We start from the raw sequence: 22,197 nt of genomic DNA on the forward strand, positions 1-22,197 counted from the left end.
GGGATGGACGGCGATCTAAGCCCCTGCCTCATGTAGACCAAAAGATAGCAGCGCTAGCACCGGGGGAATGAAACCAGTTCTGAGAGCCGAGGCTCTCATCCTCCTCCACCGGCACCGTCCCCTTCCTCCCGAAGCCACTGTGGAGAGAAGCACCATCAACAGTTCCAACGTACTTGTGTACCTGTCGCATATTATGGTAATAAAATCTCTAGAACTTTAGATACGCTGTTTGGGGAATACGTTGAGAATTCCCCCGATCCAACTGTTTTCCTTATTGCTGTCAAAATCCTCCCTGGTTAGCAAGCTTTGATTCCAATTACTTTAGTCAGAATGGCCTCATCTCTCGAGCTCTCCTCGGGAAGGGAGAGAGACCAAAGGAGAAGGAGAGAGACCGAGAAAGAGAGGGAGAGCAAAGAAAAAGGATAACAAAGAGGACAGAGAGAGAGAGGTCATCTTGCTTGTTGTAGCGCCTGGCAGAACCAAATGAAGTAGCCGGCGTGAAGCGCCCCGTCCGTCGGGTGAACTCTGACATCACCACGGAGGAATATATTTGTCTGAAGAAGCTGCCCGCCTTGCTTGTTTTTGTTGTTGTTGTTGTTGGGTTTTTTTACAGCCCGAATCTATTATTCCGACTGAGTTGTCCGGCGCAGCCCCGCCGCGTGAACCCAGCCGTTTCCCGGCAACCTCGTCGCGTCCTCGTGCTTCACCGGCGGCTCCGGTTCTTGGTCCTCGGCTGCGAGTCGTATTCCCGCATTCCTTTTTGATGTAGTGTTTGTCTCCGCGCTGGCGTCAGGTCCCTGCGTGTTTATCACCTAGTCTTTCGGCACGCCTCGGCCTCCCTCCGCTGTCTTCACGCTTCCGGAATCCGTGGCGAGAACCAGAGGAAAGCTAAAGAAGGGGGATTATATCAACAGGCATTTGCCTTTGATTTTTTTTTTTTCAGTGTCTGGTTTCTTTCTTTCTTTTTTTTTCCAGAGAGACACCATCCCCACTGGGCAGTGTTTGCGCTGCAGGGGATTGTGGGACAGGCATGCGGCGAAACACCGCCATGTCTGTTCCCCCGGCTCCCCTGCGGAGAGGTGGATGGTCACAGGCAAGCGCCGCCGTGTTCCTCATCACGCCAGGGGGAGGGGGGGGGGGGCAGCAGTTAGCCATCACTCCGCTGGCCACAATCGTGTCCGGGGAGGTTTAACGACGTGACAGAAAGGAATTCCATGCTCGCTGTTTGACACGGTGCTGCATTCAGGTTCCATGTTGTTTTTTTCCTCCAGAAATATGGACCATTGTCCTCTCCTGTCTCAATAGATCCCCCGTGCTATTGAGTGTGGACAGTCGCCGCCATTCTTTTGACATGAAACGTCTCTTGAAGCTTTTAACTGCAATTTGCATGCCAAGTATTTTTATAAGAGCATCCCCCGGTCTACTCAAGGTTGTTTTTAAATACTTAATCCGTCTCGTTGGGTGACTCATTCCATCTGTCTTTTTTGATCTCTCCCTCAAAGGGCTGGAGTGTTCAGTGCATTTGTTTACGACCTCCGAACCTTCCTTCACTTCCTGTCCATTCACCTTGCAATATCAGCTTATAGCCGTAGCGTTTCAACATGTCGGACCAAGAGTCACCTTTGACCTTGACTGTGTTCTCTGAGCCGTAAGACCCCCCACACACACCATGTCTTTACAATGTCTGTAGAGGAGAAGATATTCTGCCCCTGTTCTTGTATGTTCCAGACATTCCAGGGCCTTATCATAGTGTCCATAGCACTTTAATCCTGCCATTGCTTCCCTGCCATTGCCAAACAGATTAACAAAAGGCCTCTCTGGCCTCTTATTGCTGGATTTTAATTCTGCTCATTCTTCAATCAGTAAATTGAATTAAATCGCTAGCGTCTGACAGACGTCACTCTGACAGGAGACTAACCCTGCTTTCAAGTCAGGCACTCTAATTAGTCGCGCATTATCTGAGTGCCACATTAGGACCTGTTTGTGTTCAGGCACTACTAGCAGAACTGGAGGGCAACACTATGGCCAATCTGCTAATGCCTCAGCATTAAAAGTTTTAGAAGACTTGAGAAAATTAGAAACGACGTTCGGGGCGATACACTGTAGTACCAGCACAAGGTAATGTTTTTCTCAGCGGGGGAAACGATTATAGCGTCACGGGCCTGAGTGCTAAAGAGAAACTTGTCTCATTAATTTCAATCAAGCCTTTTTTTTCGTCATGACATTCCTATATTATTTTTTTTAGCAATTCCATCTCTCCCCCCGGTTTGCTAGTAGTTCTTCTCAGATGTGTTTGTTGTGTTGTGTTGTGTTGTGTATGTTGTGTGTCTCCCACCCTGGCAGTAGGATCAAAGAGATTAGGGATGAGCTCGCATGGCAACAGCTCCTTCTTTTTTTTTTTCCTCCCCCCTTCTTGCTGCCTGGCGCAACAGGGGCCCGTGGATGAGGTGAGCGGAATAGGGATCAGCCTCTCTTATGGAGAGACCACATGGCTATTCTGGGGGTCCCGGAGGGAGGCCAGGGAAGACCCCGGGGGTCCGCGGGACGCAGGGGGCCGAAGGTTGAAAGAAAGATCGGGATCCACGGAGCCGGGTTCCTTTGCTCAACAACGCGGCGGGAGGGCCTCATCCTCAGGACCTCATCCTTCACCGGCAGAGGACCTCGTCCTCACCGGCCGCAACTCCCCCGCAAGCCTCAACACCTCGTTGACGTTGATGATGTCCATCTCCATCCTCCGCTTTGACTGACCGCCTCTCTCTCTCCGCCTCCTCCTGTTCAAGCGCTCCCTCCGTTCCTGCTCTCCCTCACCTGTGGCGTGAACAAAAACGAGAGCGCCGTAATGATGTTGTCTGAGGATTCATTTATTTGTTTGTGTGTTTGTTTATTTATTTATTACAGATTTATGCACGCTCTCTCCATTTGTTGCTCTACCTTGCTCCTTTGAACTGGGGCTTGTGTGAGTGAGAACAAACACAGAGTGCCCAGAGAGGCTGTAAATGGACGCCGTCTATCAGACCTGGTGATAAGATGTGTGTGTGTGTGTGTGTGTGTGTGTGTGTGTGTGTGTGTGTGTGTGTGTGTGGGATGGGGGTACCTTTCATCTTAGCCACGGCATTCTCCATCACACTCGCCAAGCAGAGCAAATCACCAATGGAATCCTCATTATACTACCAGGAAAGTGTGAAAAAGAGTGAGAGAGAGAGAGAGTGTGCGTGTGTGCGCGCGTCTGCGTGTGTTTGTGTGTGTGTGTGTGTGTGTGTGTCTTCAGCCTTACTCTCCCGTAGTAATTGGTAGAGAAACCCTGAGCTAGATGTTCAGAGCTCAAAGGGAGGCCTAGTATTCGATCAGCAGCTCCCCAGCCTGTACTGGGAGAGACCAGCCTGTACTGGGAGAGACCAGCCTGTACTGGGAGAGACCAGCCTGTACTGGGAGAGACCAGCCTGTACTGGGAGAGACCAGCCTGTACTGGGGGAGACCAGCCTGTACTGGGAGAGACCAGCCTGTACTGGGAGAGACCAGCCTGTACTGGGGGAGACCAGCCTGTACTGGGAGAGACCAGCCTGTATTGGGAGAGACCAGCCTGTACTGGGAGAGACCAGCCTGCACTGGGAGAGACCAGCCTGTACTGGGGGAGACCAGCCTGTACTGGGGGAGACCAGCCTGTATTGGGAGAGACCAGCCTGTACTGGGAGAGACCAGCCTGCACTGGGAGAGACCAGCCTGTACTGGGGGAGACCAGCCTGTACTGGGGGAGACCAGCCTGTACTGGGAGAGACCAGCCTGTACTGGGAGAGACCAGCCTGTACTGGGGGAGACCAGCCTGTACTGGGAGAGACCAGCCTGTACTGGGAGAGACCAGCCTGTACTGGGGGAGACCAGCCTGTACTGGGAGAGACCAGCCTGTACTGGGGGAGACCAGCCTGTACTGGGAGAGACCAGCCTGCACTGGGAGAGACCAGCCTGTAGACCAGACTGCACACACACGCACATCCATGCACGCATACACTGTACACACACAGAGACATGCACACACATGCACAAATACACACACACATACACACACGTTAGAGGTAATCAGTGTAAGGATGCGTTGAAATATTAAAAATAAATGTTCTCTCTTCCTTCCCTCCCACTATTTCTCCCCCTTCCATCTTTCTTTCTTTCTTTCTTTCTTTCTTTCTTTCTTTCTTTCTTTCTTTCTTTCTTTCTTTCTTTCTTTCTTTCTTTCTTTCTTTCTTTCTTTCCAGCCCTGAAGGATGCACGCTTCCAGCTGGTGAACTTCTCGGACAACGAGCTGCGGGTGTCTCTGTCCAACGTGTCCCTGTCGGACGAGGGCCGCTACGTGTGCCAGCTCTACACTGACCCTCCACAGGAGGCCTACGCTGACATCACTGTGCTGAGTATGACTCACACACACACACACACACACACACATACACACACACAGCTCTACACTGACCGTCTGCAGGAGGCCTACGCTGACATCACTGTGCTGAGTATGACTCACACACACACACACACACACACACACAGCTCTACACTGACCGTCTGCAGGAGGCCTATTGTACGTAAGAGATCTCACAAACTCACACACACACCTCTCCTCATGACGCACTACACTCACACATGCTCTCTGTTCATTACCAATACACACACACACACACAGCTATCTACAGGCCGGGTGTGTGACACTCATGCCTTAATTAAAATAGCCTTCACTCACTTCACTATTGACCAGAACTCTGGCCTTCATCTTCTCTTTTTGGAGACTCAAGATTGGTTTATTAATAATACATGGACAAGCATAAAAACACTCCCAATGATTTGGAACCACTGTGTCACAGTGTTACCACTAATTAAACCCCAAAATAAAAATAATTAGTTGGGGAAAACAAGTTGTAATTTTATGCTTGAGACTGTAAATTGTAAGTATATGTCATCTCAGTTTCAGTAACTGTCTAATTTGTTGCGTTATATTAAAGCTACCAAACAAATCAATTTCTCTCCCACCACATACACCTTGCTCTACTACTAGCATATTTTGGCAGCATTGCTGAAACTCCATGACGCGCAATAATCAAATCTGGCGACTAACGGTTTCCAACTGGGTCTTTGCTTTGCACTGTGGTTCGACTTTTGAGGTAAATTATATTGTCTGAGTGTCAACATTCTGGGTGCACTCGAATCAAGAGCATTCACTCAGGAATAATGATGCCATTTTCATTGACAGCGCGTATTGGGAGGTCTATGGGAATACTGTATGAGTGTTTTAGAAGGGGGTAGTGTAGCCATCATTGTGTCCCGGCAAAGCAACAGTATGCACGGTGTAACAGGATCAAGCTTTTTTGAGGCATCGAATTAGAGCTAGGAATTATGCTATTCAGAAGTCAGTGAGTGATCCCAACTTTTGTGGGCATATTTTCAGTCCCAGTCAGGCCCAGGTCTGTTTGAGGGAGGTAATTGATCAAAGACAGTACTGTGAACATAATCATGGTTGAAGACCACTCAAGCACTCAATCCAACGTGTTCGTAAGGGGGATTTCCTGAAAGTCTCTCCAATTCGAAACCTCGAAAAACGTCCTTTCCACTTCCCTGTGTCATGACATTGAAAGTAAACTCGCCTCTCACTGAATGACAAAGCGATAATTGATCAACGGTTTCAGAGCTGCCGTGGACTGGCGCCCCCCTTGGTATTTGGAGTGATTTACAGGTATCCCTCCCGCACCTGTTCGCTCAACACCGTGTCTATTTATCTCTGTGCCAGTCCCTCCAAGCAATCCTATCATCGAGTCCCGGGACGAGATAGTGAGAGAGGGCAACGAGACAGAGATGACCTGTACCGCCATAGGCAGCAAGCCCGCCGCCGCCATTCGATGGATGAAGGGAGAGAAAGAGCTGCAAGGTATGCTGCCACCCCGCCCACACACACACACACACACACACACACACACACACACACACACACACACACACACACTTATACAGAAAAAAATCTCTCTCGGACCCTTGAAAAGAACACTTTCCATTCGTTGTGTTTTTAGGCCATCGCTATATGAGCTTTCCATTCCTTCTCCACCCCGGCGCCTCGCTCATCCTTAATTAGCCCCTCATCCATGGCACCTCGTTCTAATTGGGTCACTCCTGTGGCTTAGAATTGATTTTATTAAAGTGATGGGGAGGCCCAGCGGTCTACCATAGCTTCTTGGCATCGTGACAGCTTTCATCCCTTCTTCAAAGGAGCTCGCTGACCTGGGACTACCCGCCAACGCCCCCCCTCCAGAACCACGGCCTTACCCTATAACGCGCAGCCCAAGGTCTTAACGAGAGGCTACAGGACCCTATATGGGTTTGAATCCCCTCACTGTCCGCTCAATCCGGGAGTGACAAACGGTAGGATGGACAGGATGCAGGATGCGTGCAGACCCGGGTTAGTTAGAACTAGTGAACAGTCCGGCGTCTTAACTTAGAGCTTGGTCAGAATGTAAGCCTGCTCAAACAGTTGTTTTCAAAAGACTGGAGTTGCCACACTTGGCAGTGTGGAATAAGCCTCAGAAACAGCTGCCAACTCTTGAGATGGTGAGACTAAACCCTAAATCTCAAGAGAAGTCCCATAACAACAATAGACCAGGAAGTGTTGGATGTAACCGCCAGTGACAGATCTCGCCAGACAGCACTTTCAGCCATTAAAGCATCTTTTTGTAATGGAACTAGAAGCAATGTCTTTTCGGCTTCTCGCAATTACGAGGGCTTTTACTGGGGACTCTGACGGAGGGCAGTGTCATGTCCTGAATGATGTCGAGTAAAGCGATGTTTTTGCCCCTTAATTACCACATGAATTTGATGAATATGGCACATGGAATTGTGCAGCGCTAGCTTGAGTGACAGTGTGTGCAGGCTGAGCAGGACACGGGAGGGGCCAGTTAGACCAGAGAGCAGGAAGAAGAATAGGAGACACCAGTCTTGTGACACCCGCCGGCTCCAAATTGCTTTCGGCCCTGGTTCCTTGCCTCACGGATTTATTTCTAATTAAATGTTCTCATAATTTAACCTAATTACCGTAAGGGATAATCAGGCTTTTCTTTTAAATATCATTTAAAGGTTACACCCATCCTGCTCGCGAATGTAAACCCGGCCGTCAATGCAAACCCCCAATCATCCTTCCATTATCTCTCTCTCTCTCTCTCTCCTTCTCTCTCTTATCCTACGTGTTTTGTTCTGTAGTTAATATTTCACCTTATTTAATGTCCTTCTCCCCCTGATATCTCCAGCACTTAAACTAGGAGTGAAAACGAAAAGGGTTGGAACAATGGGAGTCTTAACAGCACAGGTTAATGAAAGTCTTAACAGCCCCGTCTCCTCCTGGGAGATGAGAGAGAGAGAGCGGCCGCAAGATGTGTGAGCAGTTGTGACAGGAAAAGGGCGTCCGATGGAACCTCACCGCCATAAAGACCGCACAGCACTGATCTTAACAAAGAAACAAACATCTTGTCATACAGCGAGACACACAGCACGCCGTATAGGGAGGCGGCGACACTGAAACACACACACACACACACACACACACACACACACACTCAAATGACAGGAGCATCCACCAATGAAATTCTTCTCCTGCTCTTAACCCATCCCATCGTCCTTCCCCCAAGGACAGCCAGTAGGCAGACGGTAGGCAGCATGCATGGGCCTCCCGGGGACCAATCCGAGCGCTCCTGTCCGTGTTCGTCAGGGAAGGACAGCGTTAGCGATCTGTTCTTCTGCATGTTTTCCATATTGGGTTCTTTAAGGGGGAAACCCTCGCGAACACGGGGAGAACATGCAGCTCCACACAGAAAGGCCCGGGAGACCTTGCTGTGAGGCGACAGTGCTCAGTACGGCGCCACCGCACGCCATTTTGGGGTTCAGTGTCTACAGTAGCTCAACACCTCTCTACCTCCCGAGCTATGTGCCCCATCTCAGTACATAGACACACTGTACATACAAACAGAACAGATACCCTTTAAATACGTTTGTAAATGTTACATTTACTTATTCACTTGCTTCACTCACTTATGTGTATCTACAGTACATTTATTTTAAAACGGCAATGTCCACATTGTTCTATTTATCTTAAGTTATCTTCATTCACACACAACTCTGGTTACTCATCTACATATACAAAGATATTTAGTATATATTAATTGTACAGTACTTGTACATCTTATATCTTTATATATGAGATGTGTATCATCTTTTATTTCACTTGTATAAGGTAAAAATATGTTTCCCATGCCAATAATTGAATCGAGGGAGAGAGAGAGAGAGCGAGCGAGAGACAGAATGGGGTTAGGTACTTTGACCGACAAGGGCCGGATCTGTCATTAGTCCAAAGTCGTATAAAAAACAAAACAACGTAAGGTTATTTCAATTATCCTGCCGTACTCTGGTGACAATGGCTGACAAATTGAGAAATGTGTGCAGCCAAGGGCGGTAGTCAAGGGAAAATGGCAGAGGCGTTGAAGCTCTGTCTACTTTCACACTGACAAAACATTGGCACCACCCTTACTTAAGTGGGTAGAAATGACAGTTGAAGATTTGAAATGTGGAGTGGGGGAGATGATAAGGTAAGTGCAGCCATCAACAATGCCTGGCAGTTTCATTTCAGTGTCACATTTACTCTACAATAGGAGGCAATTAGCTTGTCATTAACACTCAACTATTACAGCTAAGTGATTCAGTTCAATTTAATTCAAACTTTAGTTCAGACCCTCCAGAGGGTCCATAGCGATATTGATACTGAGCTACATTTCAGCTGAGCTACATTTCAGTGACTGACTGTAGAAAGGGCATCCCTTTGAAAATAAAATGTAGGTTTAAGATATAGCCCAATGTTTGCTGATTAGCAGATCAATAATACGATAGCCAATTATGAGGACTTCAGAGAAGCCATTGACTGGTTTTACAAGATAGGAATGATGTCTTTAAAATAAAATAAAGATTCCCTCTCATCCTTCTTCTATCTCGGAGCCCTGCATAGGGCATACATGTCCTATGTATATATTAGTGATACAGTTATTTACCGTGTCAAATGGCCGTTCCTCACAAAGCTGCATTTCCCCATCAGGCTGGGAGACAGCTGTCACCATGGTGATAGAACAGGGGTGTGAAGCCTCGGGGGCGGGGCTACGGAGTCACTCGTTATCGGTAACCTGGGGAACAACAAGTTAGCTTCCTGCTGACAGCACAGAGGGGGCTTCAGCTATGTAATCTCCTAGCCAATCACAGAGCCCCCCCCCACCTGTTTACCTCACCTCACCTTCACTCTGTCCTGCTCAGACTCTTATCTCCTTCCCTATCTCTCTCTCTCTCTCTCTCTCTCACTCCTTCTTCCTTCCTCTTTCTCCCATCACTCCATCGTTAATCAACCTTTCTCTCTCAGTCCAGTTACTCTGTTTGCTTTATTGACATGACATGAAATGCGCTCGTGTTTCCAAAGACTGTTACAAAAGAAGACAAAAGGGGAAAGAATTCGATAACCCACCCCAGGTGACTGTCTCTCCCTCACACGCCATACCGCCGTGGTTAGGAACTGCACCAGTGTGCCGTTGTCCAAACTATGCACTCATCGGAGGGCTGATTCACATCCATTGACCATTCTCTGAGGCCGCCCCCCCCCCCTCCACCTACTCTCCCTCCAAGTCCTTTCAAATAACAAGGTCAAGGAGACACTATTCACACACACACACACACTAGGCCTCTTTTATCTCCTCTCACAATGTGGTTATTATTTACCCCGAAACAACATTTTGTTATTATTGTGTTACATTTTAATTGCCAACAATCTTTCGACCTTTCTTTGTACAGTACGTGGGTTTATGCTGCACAAACACCTCTAGAGCACGTACTTAAAGAGCATTTGATGGGTTTGCGTCCTTGAGATAGGCCTATTTATTTTTCCATTTACTGAAAGCTCTGCACTGAAAGACGGACTTTTTGACCTGTACTCCTCTGCCACAGGCAAATCCAAAGTGGAGCCCACCTACGACAAGATGTTCACTGTGGTCAGTCGTCTGACGTTGACCGTGTCCAGAGAAGACGATGGAGTGCCTGTGGTGTGCATCGTCGACCACCCAGCCATCAAGGACTTCCAGGCTCAGAAGTACCTGGAGGTACAATGTAAGTAAAGATATCTCATAGAGAGAAAAGCAGCGTTTAAAAAAAACTGAACAGATATTGAATCTTGAAACTATTTTGTTTCACTGGTTTGGAGAGAGAGCTATTTTGATTTCCCTCTTCGCTAGAACTCTCTGAAGGACCTGCGAGGTTTGTTGCTCTCTATATCATCAACTGAAATCTGCAAAATCCATCTCCCTCTTATTTTTCAATACAAGGATTTATCTTTTTCTTCAAAAACCCCCCACTGACTTTTAAGACATGTTCTCTATCTCTCTTTCTCTCTCTCTCTCTCTCTCTCTCTCTCTAATATATATATATATATTAGAGAGAGAGAGAGAGAGAGAGAAAGAAAGAGAGAGATTACATAGAGAATGCATTACATTTTAGTCATGTAGCAGCTGCTTTTATCCAAAGGGACTTACAACACCGTACGTACAATTGCCTTAGAGCGGTGGTTTGCAAACTTTTTGTGCCCAAGGCACACCAAAGTGTAAGCCCAAGTCTCAAGGCGTTCCTGTGTTCATATCCGTGCAGCAGAGAGTCTTTCTATGCTCCTCCTCGGGCGGAGGAAACTCAGTGTCATAGATAGATAGCCCAGATCTTTATTTTCCCCGTGTGGAAAACGGTTTGCAGCATAACGGAGTTCAGAGGCGTTTTAGAAAGTAGGCTTTCTTGTTCTTTTTTTGCAGTAACATCACTTTGCACTTCAGTTTTCTAATGCATATCATACCTTTTCAACAAATGTGCACTGCTTTCATTCAGTTTGCACGAATTCATCCAAAGTCAAGGTTGTAATACTTCTCACCGCTGACATGGCTATTATACAGGTAGCCTCGCGCTCATTCTACTACTGTTGAAGTAGAGTCACGCGCTGCGCATCCGGTCGGATCATCGTTTTTTCTGCCCTCTGAGCTCCAAGTCTGCGTTCTGGGCCAGTACCGGCTCGATACCGATGCCATGGATCGGATACTTCATTCAGAACATTTTGTATAGTTGTTTATTGCAATAATAATGCGTGGTTGTCACAAAATCCCACAGCGCACCTGGACTTGCCTCACAACACGCCATTTGAGAAGCGCTGGCCTAGAGTATGTGGCGCGATCATCAGTAATGCCTTCTATAAGAGCAGGTGACACCAGCAGTCACAGTGCAGGTGAGGGATGTACACCACAGTGGGCTTAACCTCACATCCTCTTGTTGCTCCCGGTCAATCCATCTTTCCCGTACCAAAAAAAACACCTGATGCCCCCGGCTGACCCTTCCTTTATGGAGCTGTGGCTGAGCATCGTCTGGACGCTCTCTGATTACAGTCGACCGAGCAGAGCCTGGTTCTGCGACCCGTCTACTTCCTGTGTGGATCTGCACTGGCTGCCGTCATGCTCTGTGCCTCAGCATATAGTCACGGAATGGGTACAACCAAATTATGGTGGCATAATATAGTACTCAATATGAAACACTATTGACACATGAGAAATTCACCTCTTAAGACGGGTAGACCCAACCCTAATTTCTCCCCAGTCGAACTCCACACCCCGCCATTTGCACTCCCATCATGAGAGCAGTCTCACTAATACCCTGCAGGTTTTATAAGATGAGGCAACCAGTGCTGTTAATCACTGAGCTCTTGGCTACCCTAACAGAGTTCACTTTGCTCTAGAAAACATTGTAAGGATATTAAATAAGCCAGTAGTATTAATGGGACCAGGCAGGCAGTTCCACCGACCGGCCACTCCGTTGACTTCCCCCTGGGGGTCACTAGTTCAGCTTCCTGGGGACAGATGGATAGGCCAGGCTCGAGTGCTACCAAGCCCGGGCCTCATAATAAAACTAATAATTGTGTTACCGTAATGGTAATAGCCCTCTCTCTCTAACGATAGGCTTCTCCCTCGTTTGTAGCAGTGGCATGTATCAGAATGCACCCACGTTTTTTCTGTCTGTGTGTACAAAGACAGGGGAAAACTCCACGGCCTCGAAACACGCGGCAGCCATCAGAACGTAGAATGCAAACCAGCGGTATCCTTCATGCTGATGATCCGGGGATGACAGGAAATAGGAGAGCGCGACGGGAAGCGTTGCGCCGGCTGCAGCCGAAGCCAAGCCGAGGGGTGGCCTCACAAAACCCTGACCGTTCAAGAGAGGCAAAGGCGTGTTCTGTTGTTACCTGTCCATCAGAAAGAGTGATGGCGAGCTTCTGACAGGCCGCGTTTTGGACGGATGGACGGGCTACAAATTGCGTGCCGACAGAAAAGGTCGGACAGGGGCGTGCCGGGTTTAGTCCGATTTTGGCACGTTAAGCCATCTACGACTTCAGCCTTTAACACCGTAAATCACCTTTAGGCAACAAACAACACAGTCAAATACTTACAGATGGTTTGTTTGTATTGATTTAATTTCACGTCGGTATGCAGTACATATCCAGACAATATTTGTTGTATTGTTGTTTCTTGGATGGTAAGCTTTGGTTTTTCTGACATATGGTAATATTCCAGTTTAGAAGGACTCCCATAGAGTACACTTTAGCATAGCCTATTATGCAAGTTCAATCACAGGGAGAATATTAGATCTGGAGTCCTTTGATATAATCTGGTTTTGGAGCGGTGCCCATGTTGGGACTCAGAACAAGCTCTTAGGTCTAACAACAAGGGTACAGTGACTATCTTTGTAAGGGACCTTAAAGGATGCATGTTTTAATGTAGTTCCCCAGTGCATTTAGTAAGGTCAGGCTAATCATGTTATTGAGCGTCCTGCGCGGTGACTTCTACCAACGGTGCAGTCTTATCTGGACTGTACTTTGCTGGCACTACTGCAACTAATGCTGCAAACATGATGCATGATACAACTTCTAATTTTAATGTGTAAAACTATGATATCGTTATCGTTATTTTATCAAAGTGTTATGTTCTTGTTGCTATTATGTAACCAGGACACCATTGCAAATGAGACCCTGGTGACTCCCCTGGTAAAATAAAGCTTTAGTAAAACATAAAAAAATAACAGTGACACCTATTAGCGATTATCATAGCAATGATAAGTATGGTATTAGCATAGTGTAACAGAGTGGGTTATTTATCTCCCATTGTCAACCCAACCTCCCTCTGCTGTGGCTCTGCTGCATCCTGTCCTTTCATTTTGAAACCAAATTCAAATTAACCTCAAGCTCACTCGCTTCTCCCCTCTCTATCTCTCTCTCTCTCCCTTTCTCCCTCTCTTTCTCTCTCTCCCTTTCTCTTTCTCTCCCTTTCTCTTTCTCTCTCCCCTCTCTTTCTCTCTCTCTCTTTCTCTCTCCCTCTCTTTTTCTCTCTCTCCCTCTCTCTTTCTCTCTCTCTTTCTCTCTTTCTCTCTTCCTCTCTCTCCCTCTCTTGCTCTCGCTTCCCCCTCTTCTGTTCTTTCTGTTCCCTCTCTCATTAGTACAGAGACGCTGCTTTCTTCTGAAGGGCCTGGTCCTCCGCGGGCGAGCGCAGTCTGCCGAAGGGGTGCTAAGGGGGGGTCTTATTAGTGTTTACTTACTAGAGGGAACATTCAAAGGCCGCCTGAACTGATTAACAGATTTTTAGAGTCCAGACTTTCCTTGAATGCTGAAAGGGCCTTCATGGCTTCCTTACACAAAGCCCCTTGCGGGCATTTGACATCCACACATGGTTTGCTACCCAGCAGCCCTCTTTGTCCTTTCATCTGTTTGTCAATACCGCTAGGATAGCAAACTGTGTAAACATCAGAGCAATTGTTGTGTAGGCTGGGTGTTTTATGTCCTAAAGCAATATCTACGATGTGTCATACTATGAAATAGAATATTAGATTAGAGAATAAATATTAGAAATTGAACATTCATCTCGCAATAGAACTTCTCTATGAGCCACTTGAAATCTGTTGACAATAACATCTTTGGGCCCTGTTTTTGTGCAAATTGACAGTTCCGTCTGTCGCAAACGGAATATTTCCCGCCTCTGCAGAGTGTGGAAATTTTGTGTCATTGCAGGCGACTATGTGACAGTGGGTTGGCCGGCACAATAGGCAGTGTGACAATGCAGTTGGCGATATGCAAATTTAGTGGCAAATAATTAGTTTGCGTTGGGTAGGGTTGTCTGAAATCACATGAGAATGTTTTGTGAAGTAAGATACACCTGTTAAATAAATATTATTTATACCATGGCCTCGGTTAATACGATTTTCTGATTGGCCAGCAGGTGTGCATTAAAACCGTATAATGCACTCGTAGTTCGGCTGAAGTTTAATGACCGATCTAAATTAATGCGATATCAAGGTGTAACTATAGCAACATACTGTAAGAGTTTTTTTTTTTTTTTTAACTTGCATCACAGGTGGTCGTCAAGCAGTTTCTGCGCAGAGGGACTATATGAAAGTCAGCAGTGAGCAAAGCACAAATAATATATTTCTTGACAATGCGAGTATATGGCACATTCTTTTGTATTTGCAAATGCTTGTACTTAATATTGTTGGCAAATGGCCTTGATATAAGCGGGATAATCAGCTCATAGGTGTGCGTTATACGGTTTAAAGGCTTCGCTACGCGTTGGGTGGTTCTTCACCTCCACGTTGTGCCTTAAAACCGTGTAACGCATATGAGCGCATATAGACCCTTTTCTGTGCAACGTCATCATCCTGTTTCAAAATTGTGCACGCATCGCTGTAATGACACCTGCCAATAGAATCGATGCATTTGATTGATGCACCTGGTGGCAACGAGTGTTGCGCATCCGTAGTTCATTCTGTTGTTCCAAGAATGTGTGCGCGCACTTAATTGTTTACCAATAGTAAAAGGGTATATAGGCCTGCTATCAACAGGTATCATTCATTCATTCAAACTTTATTTCAGACTTGGGTCAGAATCAGAGTCCAGATAAAATAGGATATAGCATACAATGAATTACAAGAGAGCAATAAAAGATCATGGTTTAAACACCGATCATAGTTGTCTTACAAAGAGACACCTGTGCCAATGTCTCCACAGGTGGGATTGGATTGTACTAAACCTTAGCTATGTTTAATAAAACCAAGATGATTTCATTTTCAGACACATTTAGCCACAAATAAATATATAAGACTCAGTGACCGCCATTCAGGAGGATGCCCCCCTGGATGGGTGGCTACGAGGGGTCAATGGCTATCCATTCAAACCATGGCTGGTTACGCCATACATTGTGCCCACAACACCTAATTGCTTATTAACAGTCTTTTTCTAGGGCCAGATCAGTGATGGAGAGAACCTTTGTTAAAAATGCCTTTCAGATGTTCGGGCGATCGGGGGGTACGGTACTCACAGCCCTCAGAACGTCATGTGTTCTTTGTCGCTCTCCTCTTTTGAGCGCTCCTGGCAAAACTGTCATCCATCTCAGGAAATTGCTACAGCGTTGCCACACTGGTGTTTAAAGGGATGGAAAACAGGTGTTGTGATTGACCATTATGAAACCGAATCCCCACCACACCCACTATTAAATGGGTGAGCTACAGTACAGTATATTCCTCAATCACAAAATTACCGAAATTGCGTTGGACGCGCCTTACTTTTGCACCAGAGAAAACCCCACGGATAGTAAACACCAGTGAAAACCCCACGGATAGTAAACACCAGTGAAAACCCCACGGATAGTAAACGCCAGTGAACGGATGGACCTTGCTTCAAAGCCACGCCTTCAGGCCCAGGCGTTCTGAACCCGCTGTCCATCACCGAGGAAAGTAAAGGAGTTCCAGACTGACCTGTCTGGGCTGCTGGTGTCGGCCAGTCATGTTAATGGATGAGCCAGAAGTCGATTGTGATGAGCCGTAAAGGTCAGCGTGGGAGCCTGCCTGGACGATGGACTGTTGACAAACCGGTCCTCTTCGAACAGAGGCGAGCTGTACTGGATGGAAGGCTTGTAGCACACACTCGTAGTAGCGCAGGCAAAAATCTAACTTACCTAACTCACTTTTCAAATGAGACAAACTATACTGTTGGTTCCCTGTAATCGTCATATGTTTGGGGTTTTTAAATGTTTAAAAAGCCCATCCAGGTAGTGGATATTTAAGAGGATATGGCAGTACCTTTGAGGATGTTGCCCACTTAATACACTTTATACAATCTCTGCTTGATCTTAGACTACTTTTAACACTTTGTGTACAGTAGGTATACCTCATAGCATTCCCCCCAAATACTGCAGTACTAAAGCCCCAGTGTTCAGTCAACTTCAGAGCTAGTTGTATCTTTACTGATAGAGAGCCTGTCTCTATCAGTAAGTTCAGGTTGATTTCCAAGTCTGTCGATATTGCCCAGTGGGAGTTTACTCGACCACGAAATTGACCCCATATAAAACAAACTGAATCTCTTTCATGCTTAAAGTTTGAAAATGATAGATTCTAGCATCTAGATATCATTTACTCTTCACGTTTTTGGTTTAGCATCATTACTACTACCGAACCCCTGAAATCAAAAGTCTCATTGACACCCCTCACCTTCTCTCAACAGACAAACCTGAGGTGAAGATTGTGGTTGAGTTTCCTGTGGGCCTCACAAGGGAAGGAGAGAACCTGGAGTTGACGTGCCAGGCCAAAGGCAAACCACAGTAAGACACACACACACACACACATACACTGCACTACACTACACACCACCTCCTCCTGTAAGATACCTGTGGCCAGCCAATTAGCAGGCTTCAACCGGGTGAAAAAGCGACCTCCAGTTCCTTTACACACATCCTACTATACATATTCACGCACCTTTGCTAGATTACTGATGTGTGTGTATGAATATTTATGGCTACATACTGCTTCCAAAGGGGAATACTTCTCTCCCCTCTTGCTGTTAGCTTAGCCTGGTCATTAGCATTCTCAGTTTGTAGCGCAGCTAGCTTAAGGGATGCTAATGCGTTGCCGGGAACTCACACTGAGTGGGAAGCCGATGCCTGTAGCGGCAGAATCAAACGGAGGCAACGCCGGTGGCGCTCACCAGATCGCCATGTTGTCACAGTGAGCCTGTCGCCGCAAACAGCTGCAGGGAAGTGCTAATCACTCCCACACAGAATATTCTGAACATTCCTGTCCCTTAATTAAGGATTAAGGATGTTAACAACAATATGGGCTCTTCCTGTGGAGGCACTTCTTAACATTTATATTTTTCCCATTGACATGCAGGTACACCAGCAGGCATGCTCAACCCTCAGATTCAGACATAAACACGCGCGCGCACACACACGCACGTACACGCACGCACGCACGCACACACACACACACACACACACACACACACACACACACACACACACAAGGCACTGACACACACCTGCTCACCAGACACACATACCTCAGACAAACACACACATACACATACACGTGCACACGCGCGCACACACACACACACACACACACACACACACACACACACCAGGCACTGACATACACCTGCTCACCAGACACACATACCTCAGACAAAAACACACGCACAAACACACACACACCAGGCACTGACATACACCTGCTCACCAGACACACGTACATCAGATAAACACACACACACACACACACACACACACACACTATCTCCGCCCTCCCCTTTCTCCAGTTTTTATACTCAATAGGAAGACATGCTCTCACCCGTATTCATTTAATAAAGATGAAAATACAATCAATACAGAGAGCAGTGAATTGGAAGTCATTTTCATTAGAGCTTGTGAGAGTTCTGCAGTCATTACTGGCAGTCATTACTAGGCTAGGGCCGCTGGTGACCATTTGTATTCTATGCACTCCAGCCTTCTCTCTCTCTCTGTCTCTCTGTCTCTCTCTCTCTCCTCTTCCCCTCTCTCTTCTATGTGCTCTCTCCGCATCCCCTCCTTTTCAATACACCTCTTTTTTTCTACACAGGTCATTTCTCTCACTCTGTCTTGGGAGTGTGCCGTCTTAATGCTGTGTGTAGACTTAGGCTCGGATTCCAACTCAGAGCCCCCCCCCCAGCCCCCCCTCACCCTCCTCCCCTCCACCCCTCTCCACCCCGCTCCCTGCTATAAAAAGTTGTCCGCTTTGTGGCTGTTTTTGTTGTTCTACCCTTCACAAAGGCAGAAGATCAACAGTTATTAAGCTCAAACCGCTCTTTGTTTTGGAGCTTTATTATATTGTTTTTTTTGTTTTCTCCTCACCAAGTCTTTTGAAACGGAGGGAAATGAGTTTAAGCAGCAACACACAAAAAAACAACAACAACAACAAGAGAGACACCAGCAGCTCGCTCGGCGGAAATAACGGGGCGTCCAGGACGGCCATTGAAAGTTGCGCGAGCAGAACGGAGTCGCGACCGGGCGCTTTGTTCCCCCCCCCCCTCTCTCCTCAGAGGGAGGCCAGGTTTTCGGAGCTCGTTGTCATAGAAACGGGACGAGCCGTGGCGAGCCCCTTTCCGACGCTGCGAGGGAAAAACAGCTGCTGCTTAGTGAACGTGAAGGCCGCCGAGAGGCCGGCGGAAGTGAAAAGGCGCACACACGCACGCACACACACGCGCACACACACACACACACACACACACACACACACACACACACACACACACACACACAGGTCTGCAGATGTGATTTGATGTGATGTGCGAGATCGCGAGGGAACCTGCGTTAATGTCTCCCGTATGCAGACATTCTCCCTCGAACGTCGACGGCGCATATTTACAGTCGTAGCCGACTTGACAAAGCGGCCAATTGCAGCCTGTGTGACGGTCCTCCTCTCCCCTCCCCCCAGACCCCAGAAGGTCAACTGGGTCAAAGTGGAGGACGACGTCCCCTCCCACGCCGTCATCACCGGCACGGACCTGTTCATCGAGAACCTCAACAAGTCCTACAACGGCACCTACCGCTGCGTGGCGGCCAACTCTGTCGGCGAGTCCTACGACGACTACATACTCTACGTCTACGGTAGGTACCTTGTCTCGCCTACATGGCTCTCCTCTCTCTCTCTCTACTTCTCCATCTCTCGCTAACCCTTTTCCCTCTGGCCCTCCCTCTCTCTCTCTCTCCTCTTATCCGACTCCCCCGGCCCAATCCCTCTCTCCCTCTCCCTCTCTCTCTCTCTCTCCTCTTATCCGACTCCCCCGGCCCCATCCCTCTCTCTCTCTCTCTCTCTCTCTCTCTCCCTCTCTCTCTCTCTCTCAGTCTTATCTGAACATGGTTCGATACCATTGATTTCAATGGCATTTCCTTGCCTGCAGGACATTACTGTCTAATCGAGCCATTTTACTCTGCTGAATTTACTGGCTGATATCCACTGCACCTAGTCCTGCAGAGGAATGATTTGCTATTTCCAGATGGCAGTAATGGACTGAAAAGCTAGTTTTTTTTTGTATTCTGAGCCCTGTGATAGCCAGGTGAACCGATGCCCGCATGAATAGATGTTATTTACCACAGGTGATCATGGGGTTTGTCATAAAAGCCCTACAATAACAGCCTAGTGAAAGGACTGGAGCCATGTTTCTTCGTAGATGTTAAAAGTGAGGATGGTATGCATGAATTGAACAGGTCATGGAGGTCAGAGAGAAAGCTTTCACGTGTATTTGGTGACCATGGATGATCGTCTTCTACCGTTCTCAAGAGGCTGGTCTTAGCTGGAGCTGTTAATGTGTTGGCCATTGTACCAGCCGTTTCCTCCTCCACCTCCTCCACCTCCTCCTCCTCCCTCTCTCCTCCAAACAACATGTCGGAAACAAACACCCTATTGTATTCAACAGCGATGGCTAAAACACCTCCCACCATGATAAGCAGCCCACATTAAACTTCATTAGAGAGTGTCTGCTCCTCGATGGCTTTGATGTCTGAACCACGGCTCTAACATCTACTGTAGTTCACCAGCAAATCATGTCCCGACATTAGACTTGCTAATGCAGGGAGGAGACAGGACGTCGTGCCGAGGGTTGTCAACACTTAATCTGGCGTCATGTTCCTCTGGCACGCTACACACACACGCGCGCGCACACACACACACACACACGATCACACACTTTAGAGCATGAGCTGTTAGCAGACTGCATTGACATTGAAATATACCACCCCCCCCCCCCCCCCCCGCTATTCATGCACACACACGCACGCACACACACACACACACACACACACACACACACACACACACACACACATCAAGCAGTGGTTGCACCTGCGTGTACTGCACCCATTATTATTCCCCTTCAAATTGAAGGTCTGACATATTCTTATTACAAACACAGAAGCTCTGACATCAGATATCCTTTTCTATCAGAACTACTGTACTCACACAGTCACACACACACACACACACACACACGCACACACCACATTCACACACCTAAATTGTGCCTATGCCATTATGAAAATGTACCCCACTGTTCTATGAAGAGGTACTGCATTAAAAATCACAAGTGCTGTCAGAGACAAAGTAGTAAAAGCTGTAAATGGCATTTTCATTTTCCAATTTTACAAATAGCATTATGTAGGTGTACTACAATAGCTACTTTAAATATAACTGTGCAAAATTGAAAAAGATAAGGTAAGGTCTTTATATCCATCGTTGATTTGGAGCATAATCACTGGGAATTTCATTGCAGTGTACTGGTGGGCTGATTACACTAGTTTGAGCTCCCCATTATGCACAGTTGGGTAGCCACTCCTGGTTGGACTGGTCTTGAAACATGTAATAGGCCTCTTCGCTCATCCTCGTCCTTTTATCATTTCCAGTGAGCAATCCACACCTCCACATCTAAACCTGTGATGGGCCCGCCTACAGTACTTTAGGGCTTTGCCCGGAAAAGGGACTCTGAGGACCTCCTCAGTCGACAGCCGGAACAGATGTAGCAGCCGGCCGCCGTCGCTCTGATGTGTTTGTTTCCCCGGCCTTGTGCAGCTAAGCGATGGAGAGCACAGGGAGGACGGCTGACGCTAACCCGGTTAGCGGAGGAAGAATAGCGCTCTCCCAAACCTCATCCGTAGAGCAGCAAAGTCACCGTGAAGGAAAATGTCAGGGGCCTTCCCCACCCCTGCAGTCATATACGATCTAGCACAGAGGAGTTTAACCGCTTTACAGACTGCTGCTAACCCAATAAAGCAGGCCTGCCTCAGACCTTCACCAGTTTCGCCTTTTATTGGCCGGCGCTCGTTTGGCAGGCCTGTCGCTCTTACTCACACTCTGCGCTCGCCGACGCCTCACCCCCCCCCCCGGCGCCCGGATGTTTTCCTTCCTCCCTGCACCAAACACCGCCACTGGGTCTAGAAATCGATTACACCCCAACACACTAACCAGACCACACGCGTGTATGTGTGTGTGTGTGTGTGTCCGTGCTGCGCAGTGTTTACCCCCTGCATCGGCGGTGTACGGAGTCCACGCTCAGACACTGTCTTGATTTTCCGAGGAGGTGGTTTTGTTTTGTGCCATCCGTCGTCTGTGTGCCGCATCCATTTAGACTAAACAGAAGCCCCAGCAAAGCGGACAATAGAACAAATAAATCTCGATGCTCTACTGTAAGCAGCCGCACCCAGCGGCGTCTTCAACGGCTCAAATTGAAAACATAATGAAAAGCCTGCAAGGGGGATGAAGAAAGTTCCTTCCCTGGGTAGGTGGAAAAACGCTTTTGTTTCCAACGGGGAGATACATATTTAACAGCTGGGAGGAATAGGATCTGGTAGGAGAGCAGGAACACGCAGAGCTCGCTGGTCCCCGGGGTCTAAAGTGGAAGGACAATATCTGCATCAGCCAGTTAGATTTGCAGCACCGCATTTTTCGGAAATAAAGCCATACATTCTCCCCCTCAGAAACACACACACACACACACACACATATATACAACCATACAAACAGGGTTTTTGCGCACTTGAGATTTGGAGGATTTCCATGCTACAGTACGTGATGCTGAGCTGTCTCTGACATGGCTACTCGGCCCATGAGAAAGGCAGCCACTTTAGCATTAGGCTAAACATGCAAATGTCGAGCTGCAGGTCATTCGCACGCGAGGGATCCTCTCAATGTTTGTGTTTGAATAACGGGCTAATTGCGTAATCGAGAGAGAGAGAGAGAGAGAGAGAGAGCATGGGCTCCTCATGAGAGAACGATGGTTAC

The 22,197-nt window shown here is 47.5% G+C and overlaps 1 protein-coding gene across 3 annotated transcripts in view; it reads left to right on the top strand.

Annotated features, from left to right (window-relative positions):
* cadm1a (cell adhesion molecule 1a) overlaps positions 1–22,197 on the top strand; it is a 269,138-nt gene that overhangs the window by 201,495 nt on the left and 45,446 nt on the right. For all 3 annotated transcript variants that reach the window (XM_084447047.1, XM_084447045.1, XM_084447046.1), the window contains 5 exons: positions 4,248–4,400; positions 5,765–5,902; positions 9,994–10,152; positions 16,613–16,709; positions 18,859–19,031. In XM_084447047.1, coding sequence (XP_084303173.1) covers positions 4,248–4,400; positions 5,765–5,902; positions 9,994–10,152; positions 16,613–16,709; positions 18,859–19,031 — 720 coding nt within the window. The remainder of the gene's footprint in view (positions 1–4,247; positions 4,401–5,764; positions 5,903–9,993; positions 10,153–16,612; positions 16,710–18,858; positions 19,032–22,197) is intronic.

The sequence above is a fragment of the Borostomias antarcticus genome (assembly GCF_949987555.1).
Source record: "Borostomias antarcticus genome assembly, chromosome: 1".
Classification (NCBI taxonomy): Eukaryota; Metazoa; Chordata; class Actinopteri; order Stomiiformes; family Stomiidae; genus Borostomias; species Borostomias antarcticus.